The following is a 13,801-nucleotide window of genomic DNA, read 5'->3' as shown; positions in this document are numbered from 1 at the left end:
AGAATCATTCAATTTCACTATCCGACAATTTCACTATCCGAGCGTTCTATCGTCTTTTGGCTTCACTCGTTCATGTAAAAGATGCATTCAAATTAAAAGTAGCTTGTTGTTCATTCAAATTCGTCTGAACCAACAGTGAGGGGTTGATCGGGCATTCATTTTCATTAATGGGCAAACATATTTCACATTCTGGCAAGCATCTTTAAAGACTTCCTGCGTGTCCGTATTTCTATAAAATTCTGAAATATCTCAGAATCCGTAGATGCACACCTCGTCTTTCTTAATTAAAGGGTCTGTGCGATGAATTATTCTTAGGAACCCACTGTACAACGTTCCACTCCTCTTAAACGTATAAAAACTATATATTTCACATCCTTTTTTTGTATAATCATATTGCAAAGTGCACTTCTTTAAACATCTTAAAGTTTCCATGTTTTTCCGGACTACTGAGCGCGCTTTTGCTGTGATGCCGTTTCAGGAAGACACTGTTCAGTTGAGGGATTTTCTGTTCAAATTGTGAACCCAAAATTTGCTCATTATTGAAAACATTTGTGAGAAAGGGTTGCATTGGCTAACTGCCATGTACTTACACAAAAACGAATCACCAAAGAAAGAAATTTATGACAGCAGAATGTCCAACATTCTAGCAACATTTTGTGCTGAAATAGCCGTGTGCCGGGAATAACATCACAGTTTTGCTCATGAATTTAGAACTTTGCATAAGCGTTAAAGCCGAGAAGGCACCAAAAACACCCTTCAAAATGATAAACTAAAAACTTGAAACTTAAAGGTTAAAGGGAATATACAACATTTGCAAACATCGAAAAATAAAACTATCAAGTTTTTACGAAATACCTTGCTAGGATGTAGGTAAATGACAGTCTAAAGCATCCTGTAAAATTATGGCACCTGGTGTGAAGTCATTTTCAAGAAAATGGTATTTTTGTACACATTTCCAACAGTGGTCGGCCGACCACCGTTGGAAAAATCTAACTATTTAGCAACTACTGCTCAAAATTTACCATTTCTTCAGTCCAAATTTTGTTTGCTTATTGGTTACATGTTCATGAACGGGTGCAGGTCAGCTAAACTGGTTCCCTTACCTTACAATTTTCCGGCATCTATAAATGGATCCATTTTATCTTTAGTGGAGTCAGGGAACCAGACTACTTGAACATTTTTGTTTTTCTTGGTTTTTCAAGCATTTTCGAACAGAAAACTTCAAACATGTCAGTGTAACAATATTTTATCTATTATACTAACCCCTAAAATAGTTCATTTCTGAAAATTACAGCAAAAGCCAATGATGTACATTCCCTTTAAATGGGATAGAAAGAGGCATTTTCAATGTTTGCATTAAAAACAGTTTGCATGGACCCTTTAAATAAGTGTTTAGGCAGACATAAGAAGGAATGAACCTAAATGAGTGGAGATGTGTTCGTCTGATGGAAGAGGCCCAAGATAAAATATTTGAGAAATTACCCAAGTGAAGTGTTCCCGACGGTACAACCATAAGCGAACATACATGCCCCGATGTTTTGCACGTCAAGAGATCGATGGGTGAATCAGCGATGAATAAAATAAAACTTACAAAAACAGAACGAAAATAACAGTCAACAAAGTTAAAAGATTAACATATCGACCTAAAGATGTCCCATACATTTTTTAAACAAGTAGAAAAGATCAACAGTGAAAAAAATACCTTTCCCTTTTCATTTCATTATTCGTTACACCATCTATCCCTCATATCAGTTAATTTGTTACATTATAAATTTTACAGTCACAAAGTTTGGAGAAAAAAAACGAACCTCAGAGGAAAAGAGGAAAATATATCAATTAAAAAATCGTACTAATTTGAATGACCAAACGCTGAAAATGATTGCCCATAAACGAATAAGAAAAGAAAAGCATGGTAATTCGTCATATGCGCACCGACGTTCGCTAATTTGAATACATCAATCGTCAAAAGATGTCAACAACTTATTTTAAGAATGCTTCAAATTAATAACTATTGAATGCACCAAAACGAAATAGAATGCTCCAAAACGAAAACGAAAGTCGGAGCAAAATCTTGGGTGCCTAAATATTGGAATTGAATGCCCCAACGGTGAAAAAGAAACCCCAATTTGATCACATGTGTAAAATCACGAGAAATTGAATGGTTGATAATGAAAACGATCTGGAAAAAACAAAACAGTAGGGTTGGGGGAAAATAATCATTAGAAATACATGCGAACCCCCTTTCAGAATTTAGGGGTCGGGGAAAAAAACCATCAGTAGAAATACATAGTACGAATATTTCCCTTTACAGAGTTCAGGAGGTCGGGGAAATCATCATTAGACAACACCATGACCCAAGTTTTTTGAAACTAAAGAAAGGTAGTAGCGACTTAAAAAGGTATCATTAGAAATACGCACGACCCCGCTTTTCAGAATTTCGGCGGTCGGTTAAAAGTATTCATAAGAATACACAGGACCCCATTTTCAGGATTTGGGGGGGTCGGGGAATTATGACATGAATACACGCGACCCCCTTTTCAATATTTTAGGGCCGAACAATATCATTACAAATATTCGCGACCCCACTTTTCAGAATTTAGGGGGGCATACAAAATCATCACTAAAAATACACGCGAACCCCCTTTTTTTGAATTTAGGGGGGGGGGGGTCGGCCAATTTCTTATAAGAAATACATGCGACCCCCTTTACTGTATTTAGGGGGTCGGGCAATTTTATCATAGGAAATACATGCGACCCCTTTTCTAAATTTAGGGGGTCGGGCAATTTTATCGTAAGAAATTATACTCGACTCCCATTTTCTGAATTTTAGGGGGACGGACAATTTTATCATTAGAAATAGAGGCGACTTCCCCCTTTCTGAATTTAGGGGTTTGGACAATCAGAATTCGTTGACCCTCAAAACATGGGTTTAGATACCTCGTTTATACAATTGGACAAACTCCTGAGGAGAAAAAGATATGTTAAATTTTTGATAATTGCGGATGCGTATTTGCATATTATGCATAAAATGCACACATTATCATTGTAAAAATGACTTTAATGCATTCGTTCACCCTAAACAAACGTGGGTTTAGGCACCTCGTTGGACACAATTGGACAAATTCCTTCGGAGAAAATACATAGATTTTATTATTATTTCTGATAATAGCGAGTGCTAATTTGCATAATATGCATAAAATATGTACATAATCAGTGCAGAAATGGCTTTAATGCATTAGTTGACCCTAAGAACATGAGCTTAGATACCTCGTTTGATGCGATTGGAAACATTCTTGCGGAGATATAGATTGAAGTTAAATGTTAGATAATGGCTGCTAATTTGCATATTATGCATAAAAGACATAAATTAGACACAAAAACATGGTCTAGGCACCTCGATTGATAGGTTTGGACGAAATCCTGAAGAGATATAGAAAACTTATATTTTACCATATAGCGGTAGCTAATTTCCATATTTAACATATTTTACGGACCCTGATTCACGGTCCAACCTCCAAAGTGGGGTTTGACACCCGGACTAAGGTCAATTTCTTTTTGACTCGCCGTGTATAGTTAAACGAATAACAATTTGAATACTATTACCGTTTTTGTGCAATGAATAGTTTCCTTGTACAACATATTTTTTTCTCTCACGCTATGCATTTTTCTCTTCGTTCATCTTTCATGCTCTCTAGTTTTTTCCCCCTACACTATTATGCCTTACACTTTGCATTGTTTTGGGTCCTTCCCATGTGGTATTTAAATAATTTAAATGTACTAACAATAATGGCTGAAATTGCCGCGTGGCCTCGTCATAGACTATTATCATGTTGCGGCCATCTTGATTTTACCCATTCCAATCAACGTAACCAAAGCGAAGCTGAAAGGAAAAATAGTCTGGTTCCTTTTTTAAGTAATGTGTGCTCCCTGTGGATTTAGCCTTATGTTTCGGCCTAATCCGCAGAAGCGTTCAGCAAATTTAGTTGATCATTAGTAGACTATTTTTCTTGATACATTCCACTCTCTCATCTTAAATTATTATAAAACAATGTGGTCAATAGGGCCCAGGCCGTTATCAAGGTTCTCTAGGTCTGCCAGTATCCATTGCTTGTGATTGTCTGGTTGTCGCCAAATGGGTGGGACTATGCAGCCTTTGGCTCATCTTGCACCGTAGGATCAGACCCACAGCTTGTCGTAGCCGCCTGTCCAACAAGCCGTAGATGACGGGGTTCAGCCCGAGTTGGCCATGGCAAGCCAGGTGGTCGTCGTGAACACAGCGTCCGAGAACGGGCACTCGCCCCTGGTGAAGACCAAACACAAGATGCCGACGAAATGAGGCAGCCAGCAGGCCATGAAGTTACCGATGAGGATGAGAAGCATGAAGGCCGCCTTGGCGTCTCGCTTGAGCTGCCTGGCCCGACGGGTCGCCACGGCCCACTCGCTAGAACCCAGAGCCTCCATGGCGATAATCTTCCGAGAGTGTTTGCGGGCCACCATCAGGATGTGGAAGTAACAGAAACACATGATGGCGAGAGGAACGAAGAAACCCACAGCAAAGACGGTGCAGGAGAAACTGGCACTGTAACCCCAATCAATAGTGCAGATGTACTCGTTGTGGAAGTACTTGTAGTTGGACCAGGACGTGACCACAGGCAGCATACCCAGGGCGAGCGGCTCCAGCCAGACCCAGCCAACAATCACGGCCACACGGCGCGACGACATGAACTCCAGGTAGCGGAACGGGTGCACGATGGCAAAGTAGCGATCCAGGGCGATCCCCGCTAGAGTCAGCATGCTGGCCGCGCAGAATATCACGTTTGTAATACCGTTTACGGTGCAGTAAGCCTCGCCAGCGATCCAGCGATCGGCGATGCTGGAGCCGAGGATGAGCGGCATACCCGTCAGGCCGATAGCCAAGTCGGCCACCGCTAAATTGACGATGAACGCGGTGGTCTTGCTGCGTAGAATCCGGTAGTTTGCCAGGGCTAGTAGGACCAAAGCGTTTCCAAGTATAGCCGACAGCATGATGATAGCCATGAACGAAGACCGGACCGCCACCAGAGCCGATGACCTCCCGCCCGTCTCGTTGTCAAATGCTCCCATGGTAGAAGTCTGGATCATGCCAACAAAACAGTTTCCCACTACTGATATTTTGACAACGAAGGTTTGGTGACAAATTTATACAGCAATCAGTACTGCAAAAACTAAACACCTTAAAGTGGCAGTAGACCAACTCTGACTCGGTGCTTTTGTATGATTGATACAAGTGTCTCCGCGGATTTCTCCAACACGAGCATTTTACTAGCAACGTTGTTATGTAGAAAGACGTCATGTACCCGCAATATAGTCCTAGCCAGCTGACCTGGGCATCACGTCAGAGAGAGCAATGGTTTGGTATCGTTATGCATGAACGAATCTTTCGCGCATTCAGTGTCAAACAATAAAATAACAAAGAATAGGCCTATCCTCTGAACAAAAACCTCAACGGTATATTCATATATTATTTTAATGAAGTCGAGCGCGGCCACATTTTCTATGAGCGCGCATGCGTAGCGAGGGCTTCAATTTTTTTATTCTTCTGCAAGCTAGTCAAGTCATTTACCTTACTGCGCATGCGTGAAACATATCACGTGATTGAGTTAAACTATGCATTTTAAATAACATTATATATTTTGGAGTGTGGCCTGCTACGCTACGTCACTTGTCACAATGCTGCGCATAGGCGTAGCAAGTTAATTTTTATGGGGGGGGGGGCAAACATTTCTTGAAAAGGGCACTAGCACATCCCTGCTGAGATGTAGGCAGGTTGTTTTCTCCGGGCACTTGGCCTCCGTAAAATAAATTATTGTGGGGGGGGGGGGGGGGGGGGGTGCTGGTACCATCTTTCAATGAGGGCGCTGTTCAAAGTGGACGATCATACACACTATTGGACGATATAATTTTTTTTCAGGGAGGCGCACGCGCGGAAATTCCAAAAAAGGCACTTGTTACAGCCACTAGTTAAACAAAGGCACTAATTTTTTTTTTTTTTGGGGGGGGGGGAAGAGCACTTGTTTCAAAATCAGGGCACTTGTTTTTTTTTTTTTTTTTTTTAAAGGGCACTCTTTAAAAACATTGGGGGTCGGGGGAGGGGAGCTAAACACTTGTGAAAAAAAGGGCACTTGAAAGGAAAAGGGCATTCTTTTACAAAAAAACCCAAATATTTGGGGGGGGGGGCAATATTCCCATTACCCCGCTGGCTACGCCACTGCATGCTGCAGGTTGAAGGTCTGAGTCCCAGCAATATTTAAATTTTTCGTGTATTTTTCCCCAGAAGTGAATTTTATTAACAAAATTGTGTTTCATCAAGTCTCACTGGCCGATAAAATAAAATTCATTTTTTTCCTGATTCACGGCTCATAAAGATTTTTTTAAGGGACGAGACCATTCTTTCACCAATTGCCACATGCGCATTACGGTCTTTGACTGTACATGGTTGCAGAAAAAAAGAATGATTTTCCCCCGGCTCGTTCTAAGAAAAGATACTGTAATTATTTCCTGGTCGTTGACTCTCCCCCCCCCCCCCCCCTCTTTCTCTCTCTCCCCCTTGGGCCATCCCCGGACCTGGTCCGTCAAAGCCCATTTAATCATCGGCCTCTAAAAAACAATTTGCCACTTTTTAAATGAGTGAGAAGCGTTGTTTTTAATTCTCAGTCGGTTCAGCCGGTATTAAAGGGACTTGACATTTTCAATTTGCTGCAATTAAGTCGATGGTGCGGCAACCTTGGCGAAATAGCGTGTATGCCACTTTACATAATTACACGAATTGTCTTCGCCGTATAGCCTATGTTTTTTATGTGTGAATGTTATCATTCTTATACTCAACATCCATATCTTTCACATTTTGTGGCACCATGAAGATACACCATCCTTGTAATATGTTTCTTGAGTTCGCAGATTATTGCCGTCACATGATGCACAGAAAATGCGACACGCGAACCCGTTAATGAAAGGGCCGGGAGTCGACAATTACTCTAACACGGCTTTATTGGTTTTAGTAATTAACAAACGACATCGCTGATGAATCGTGTCAGCTTGTTTCTTAAAACGAGAGAAGTTTAATCCCCGTGAATACGTCGTTTAGGTACTGTGCGCTGAAAAATTGAACCAGAGCCTTTGGCCTTCATAATCATTTTCTTGTGGATTGTGTTCTTGCCAATGTGTTGATTCTCTCATACACTCAACCAAAAAAAGAAAGTCACCCCTTTATACTTGGACAAGTTGAAAAATGGGAGGAAAGTGTGACGTTGGAGAAAATGGGAGAAAATGGTTCAATTTGCATCAATCAAGTGTGTCACGCATCTGGCAATCTTGGCGAAATAGCGTGTATGCAATTTCATTAAAATGACACGTATTGTCTTAGCCGTACATGTTTTTTTTTTTTGGTTGTGAATATTAATCATGACCACAACTTGCAACCCATAACTCATAGAGCATTTGTTTTATTGAGTTCTCAGGTTACTGCCGCCAAATAACGCACGCAAAGCACGCGACACGAACGGAACCCGTTAATGAAAAGGTCAGGAGTCGACAATTGCTGTACTAACACGGCATCTATTGGTTTGAGTAAATGAACGAATGACTTCGCTGATTAATCTTGTCAGCTCCCTACAAATTTCAATGGTACTTTGATGAGAACGGGAGAAAATGTGATTCTCAATTATTATTTTTTTGTTAACAATCTGTAGGCCTAACAGATTATTTTGTTACAGAGATAGTCTCAATTAACATAACAGCCACGTGTTGCTTTGGTTGGGTGTACACTACCGGTATTATAATGCTAAGCCAATACATAGGCGTAACGAAATATCTCAACCATGAAATTACATTAGATATTCCTAATAATATGCGATTTTCCTTCCAAGGACCGTAAGTTCCGTTAATAGATTTTATCACGTCAGATTGCATAATAATATTATCATGAATATTGTACGGGTTGTCCCACTATCATGATTTTAGCTATAGATTCACCGTAGTCAGATGGGCATAATGTCAGGATGAGTAAAAAAAAAAAAACGTATCCCAAATTGCAGGACCAATTTTGGAATGAAGTTTTGCCTGTAGGTACGTGTTCTTTCAACAAAACGAAAACGATTCACATGCATATCCCTGCGAGAATCGTTTTCGTTTTGCTGAAAGAACACACATATACATGTATGTGTTTGTGATCAGTGGACAGAATTTTCAAACGGTGGTTGTGTTTAAAATTCCGCAACTTGAAAAGTACATGAGTGATTTGATTGATTTTTATTAGAGAAATTGTGGTAATTGGGCTTTCGTATCCAAGATTTTGAAAGTGCTACATACAGAACTTTATTAAGAAAATTGTCCCAGTCCTGCCATTTGGGTTTCCTTTTTTTACGCACCCTGTTCAATTATGCCTAATTATCATGAATATTGTACACGCTGCCCTACTATCACGATCTTAACTAGATTCACCATTGTCAGATGGGCCTTATGTTATGATACATTAATTACTATACTACATTTAAATGCAGATTGTTTATGAATACGGTCTAATGCCACCTTGCTCTTCAGTTTCTCAGCATTTACATTTTTGCAGGTAGTTCGGGACTTGTTGCACGAAAAGCAACATTTTGGCACGAACGGCCGGTGCGGTGCCCCATTGAGATTTACGTAATTATAAATAATTCGAGTGACTGTATGAGTGTACACACGTAAAGCAAATTTTCAACGCCGTACCTGTATGTTTTGAGCGAAAAACGTGCGTGCTTTCGAATATTTTTGTCACGCTTCTTCAACGCTAAGCGTACTTCTGCGATCTAAAATAATACTTTATTCCTAAGAAAATTTGAATAACTGATGATACCCGTTTTTCAAATTTTTTTTATCGATCGGACACCTGAACGTTTATGCCGTTTCAGGCTGAACTTGTTAAACACTCAACCAAATAGCAGGGCAGAATCAAAAAGCGATATTTCCAAAACACAAAGCAAACATAGGCAGCCTTTTCCATTTACTTAAAGCGTAGAATCTATAAGCTTAAAGCAAGCCTTAGTACTCGATATTCTGTGAGTTAAGTAGGCCTACGATGGGCAAATATTTGTTTTGGCAAGTCTTTATTAAATTACAAGACCGATGGATCCAGTACTGCCGCATTTTGTAATTTGAATGCATTAGGCAGACTGAGGGCATGCATGTTCGTGCCGTTAGGGAGTCAATTTGGTTCACGTCGAGTTTGATGATGATGATGATGATGAAACTGCCAACACACTGTTCCGATCGGTGGAAATTTGAAGGATTCACAACACGTTTACAGTGCGACTCCTAATCAACGAGGCCTATATATTTACACTTCCCTCTGTAATTTGTGTAACCTTTTATTCTTGCTTGGCGTGCACTGTGACACATAGCACATATTAAGGTGTACGTCAATCTTACAAACCCAAATGCAAATTGCTCTCATATGGAGAACTTTGCCACCCATATGTGAAGAAAATCAAAGCCCTGCATCCTCTGCGGTCACACACAACGGTGCATTGACCCGGCGACCTTCACAGCCCCACTGCGTAGACCGGTCGGTATAGGCCTAAATAAAAAAAAATACAACTTAAATCGTACGCAACAAGACAAAAAAACTTTTCTAACCTCTAGTTCCAAAAAGGAATACTTCGTGACAACGGATACCGAAGACGTTATGTTTTTGTTGTTGTTGTGTACCTAGCGCAGCGAATAGTCTTTGTTGCCTCTTGTTGGCGCCTTAACGGGGGGGGGGGGGGGGGGGGGGGGGGGGGGGGTGTCTGAACAGCATCTGATACAAATTAATATACCTCCGTGTTAGTACACCACCTATATGCCGCCAGCATCAATTTTCACCGCACCTTGTGATTTCATTGAAGACAAATGCATTGGGCTTGGCAAACCTGAAAACATCTCGGGACAAAAAGGTGCTTTTACAGCTCATTTTGGCCCGGTGCACACATCGTTCGGACAACCGATCGTGTAGGCAGCCATATGGAAGAGTCTGGAAGTCTGTGGTGCATATGACAACGTACCAGCCAATAACACGGCAATACCTCGATATTTAATTTTTCATGAATATTTGATTTCTCATGGATGTTTAATTTGAAAAAAGGTAAGACTGCTGCAAACTGCTTACTGACTGGATGGACCTGAAATATATAAATCTAAAAATTAATGTGACCTGACGTTGCGAACTTCGCAACGTCGCAACGTTGCGAACTTCGCTGCGAACGTTGCGAACTTCGCAGCGAACGTTGCGAACTTCGCAACGTTGCGAACTTCGCAACGTCAGGCCACATTAATTTTTGGATGTTTAATTTATTAGACATTCATTACTCTTACTTCAATGGATACAATAGACAAATAAACAAATGGTCGTGGTCCAGCAGGTAAGGTTGGTGTGTTTAATAATGAAGGTTTCTCCCCTCCCATGTTCGATTCCATGGATGTCCATGAAGTAAGTAACTGATTAATTAAAGGAGGGCCCTCTCCCCTCAAGGGTGAGAGTCGAGGAAGGAATATAGAGGAAAGAACCATATGGGATGTAACTTTTTGGCGCTTAAAAATTTATTGGAAAAAAAAATGGTATCCGTATATGGGATTTTTCCCTTTTGAACCAACCCCAACCACTCAAACCCTTCAAAATCCAACTGCCTGCTTTTTTTTGGAATCTGTTGGAGCGAGTATTGCACTAGTAAACTGATTAAGCTGTATAGTGGTGTTCCCTAATAACGTGGCGCACTTCGACATTTACCCCGACTTTCCACATCAGTGTTGCCAAACTTCTTTGTTGACAAACTTCAAATTCATCCAGTGAAATACATTATCCTTATTAATGCTTGCTATTTAAACTCTGTGAACAATTTCGGTTTCATGAAATTTAATCCGAAATTCAAAAACGGTGGTGTCCGGAAATTGGGCACAAATTAAATCGGCTTAGTGTTCCCTAACGTGGCGCACTTGAATAAATCAATGAAATTTCACAGTCAGTTAAAATTGTTGCTCTAGCTAGGCGCTACAGGCGAAAAAATCAAAGTGCGCCACGTTGGGGGCCGCGCCACGTTAGGGTACATCAAAAATATATCGGGTCAGGCATACCACCATTAAAGTCCCACAGATTTGGGTGTTATGAGTTACCATATGGTGTTGGATTTTGCAAGTTTGCAAGAGTTAGGAAGGTTGACTATTTGTTTTTCTAATTCTACCACAAATCTGTATGATTTTGTTAATCTTGAAGTAGATAAATGTGTTGTGGGAGATATTAGATCTCTAAACATTAATTTGCAAACATCAAAATTACAATGAATTGCTCATTTTAGTTTCAGGCATTGCTCATTTATTTCTCTTAACAAGACAAATAATTCTGAAAAGACGCGAAGTAGCAAAAATCAGACAGATGTTTGTACAGTATTTTCTCTGAAATATCTCTTCTTTCAACCTAACATAAAAATCCGAAGTGTTTCTTTTCTTCAAGAGCTTCCGTACATAAAGCTTTCTTCCGAAATTTGCAAAAGAAACACACAAAAATCCAATAAATTTTCAAAAAATAGGGTCTTGAAAAAAAGTCTTTAAAAAAAGTCAAAAAAAAATACGATTAAAAAAACCTCACGCATTACATGTTTAATAAAATAAATCCTCCCCTTACTTAGTTAAATAAATTAATTCCAATTAATAGAGTTTTTTTTTACAATATGCTCTTTTATAAAGATTATCTGGATTAAACACGTTAGAACTTTTTTTTTAGAACTAAAAGAATTCAAAATACATGTACATTTATGCGAATATCGTACAGATTTTGGAAAGAACACCGAGATTCTCCATAAAATCACACACTTTGCACAAGGCCGTCTGTTCCAGTCAGAGGGAAATTTGTCATATTGCCACAAATTTGTCTTTGTTGTACTTGGCCGATGAATCAAACCTCCGTAGTTAACATTTTGTTGGACCCATGTGTGGGAAAAACAGACTGATACACATGATAAACTTATTAAAAAAATTAATATTCTGATTACAAAATGACTATTTTATCCTATATTTAATTATATGCACATATATGATCATTATACAATACGCAAATTAAATAGAATTCTGGTGACGAAGCAAAAATCAATGTATGAAGCAATCGTCATCGGTTTTTGAATCAAAACACTGCTTTTTTTTTCTTTTTGCCGTTAGCTATCGTCGTGTAAGTCTTTTGTCTTGTCTGTCTCGTCCGTGTGTCGTTATCATGTTTTTTCTGTTGTTAGTGTTGTCTGTAAGGGCTGTTTCCTACAAGCCTCGGCTTACTTAAACAGCCCCATACTCCTTACTTTCTCTTGTACGTATATTGAAATAAGTTTATCATTTCTTCAAAGCGCATTTTATTTTTATTTTTGAGACAAATTTATTGATTTTGTTATTTTGCTATTTACCAGTCTTTCTTTTATTTATGGATGTATTCTCTAAAGGAGTGTGGAATAAATGTCTTCTTGAATTGAATTGAAATTGAAACTGAGTTCTTATCAAAGCTCAAGTATTTGTACTTTGATAATTCTTTATATATAAAGTAAGCTACCCAGTAATACATAAATAATGAATGTTTGAAATCATTCTTTGGTATTTATGGTATTGAAACTATTCTTTCCATTGCATGAATGTGATCCATTCATTACTCGTTGCTGCCACTCAGCAACAGCTTAAACAAATCTGATCTGTAATGACGAATCTTCTTGACCCGGTGACTAAACAGGGTGACCAAATTTCAAAATTGTATGGGAAATAACTTAACTGGTTTTGATAAAAGAGTAGGAAATTTTTCGTGGATGAAATTGAATGATAGAGTTGGTGAATTTGAATGAAAAATCCTTTAAAATAGCCGGGAAAACCTAAATTAAACTAAGGCACAAATGCAGTTTGAATACTTATTTAGGAAGTGTGATTTCTAAATCAAATGGTTTTGTCAGGTCTTTGAAAGATAAACACTCAACAACAAGCCTTTTCGGAGTTCCAACTGTGCGCATTCGTAACCTGTGACAACACACATTGTTTGTCTCAAATGCCCTTTGACAGTACCCACAATGCACAAACAGCCTTTTTGTAAAGTCAGTGGCGCGATGTTGTCAAAGGTCATTTGAGACAAACAATGCACGTTGTCACAGGTTATGAATGCGCAGTTGGAACTCCGAAAAGGCTTATTCAAATTAACTCGATTTTAACACTTTAGACCAAAACTATATTTAGTACGTATTGAACTTAGGCACATTTTGAGTAATGTTTTTGGTGATTTTCTACTCAAATGGTAATGCCAAGATTTTGAGAGTTAAACTCACAATTAAAGTTAACCCATTTTTTCCATTATTTTCCATTTTTGTTTTCGGTCCATTTGGTGACCATTGCATACTAAGACTATAGTTTATAAATAGGCCTAATAACAGACAAATATCGAATTAGAAATGCACTTACGCAAAAGGGGGGGGGGGGCTTTCAAATTCACTAATGACCAATAAAGTCCCTTCACTGGCTCCCCATCGCTGATCGCATTGCCTTCAAGATCCTCCTTCTCGCTTTCAAGTCACTACAAGGAACTTCACCGGACTATATAACAGACATTATCTCGAAATATCAGCCGTCACGTAGTCTTTGTTCAGCCGGAGCGCTACAGCTTACTGTTCCCCGCACCAATCACTCTTGGGGAGACCTGTCTTTCTCAAGCGCCGCTCCCGAACTCTAAAACAATCTACCCCTTGAAATTCGCCAGTCATCATCATTGTCTGTATTTAAATCTTCTGTGTTTACCTCA

General features: G+C 39.4%; 1 protein-coding gene across 1 annotated transcript; it reads right to left on the bottom strand.

The window, feature by feature from the left end:
- Nucleotides 1–3,091: 3,091 nt before the first annotated feature.
- Nucleotides 3,092–5,514, bottom strand: LOC119733969 (5-hydroxytryptamine receptor 4-like). The gene is given in 2 exon segments (XM_038207348.1): nucleotides 3,092–4,239; nucleotides 4,242–5,514. Coding segments are annotated over 2 exon segments (1,044 nt in total). The 5' UTR covers nucleotides 5,122–5,514; the 3' UTR covers nucleotides 3,092–4,075.
- Between the last annotated feature and the right edge of the window lie 8,287 nt (nucleotides 5,515–13,801).

Source organism: Patiria miniata, unplaced genomic scaffold (genome assembly GCF_015706575.1).
Source record: "Patiria miniata isolate m_02_andy unplaced genomic scaffold, ASM1570657v1 HiC_scaffold_26, whole genome shotgun sequence".
Lineage (NCBI taxonomy): Eukaryota > Metazoa > Echinodermata > Asteroidea > Valvatida > Asterinidae > Patiria > Patiria miniata.
The sequence above is the reverse complement of the archived record's forward strand: the minus strand, read 5'-3'. Positions and strand labels throughout refer to the sequence as shown.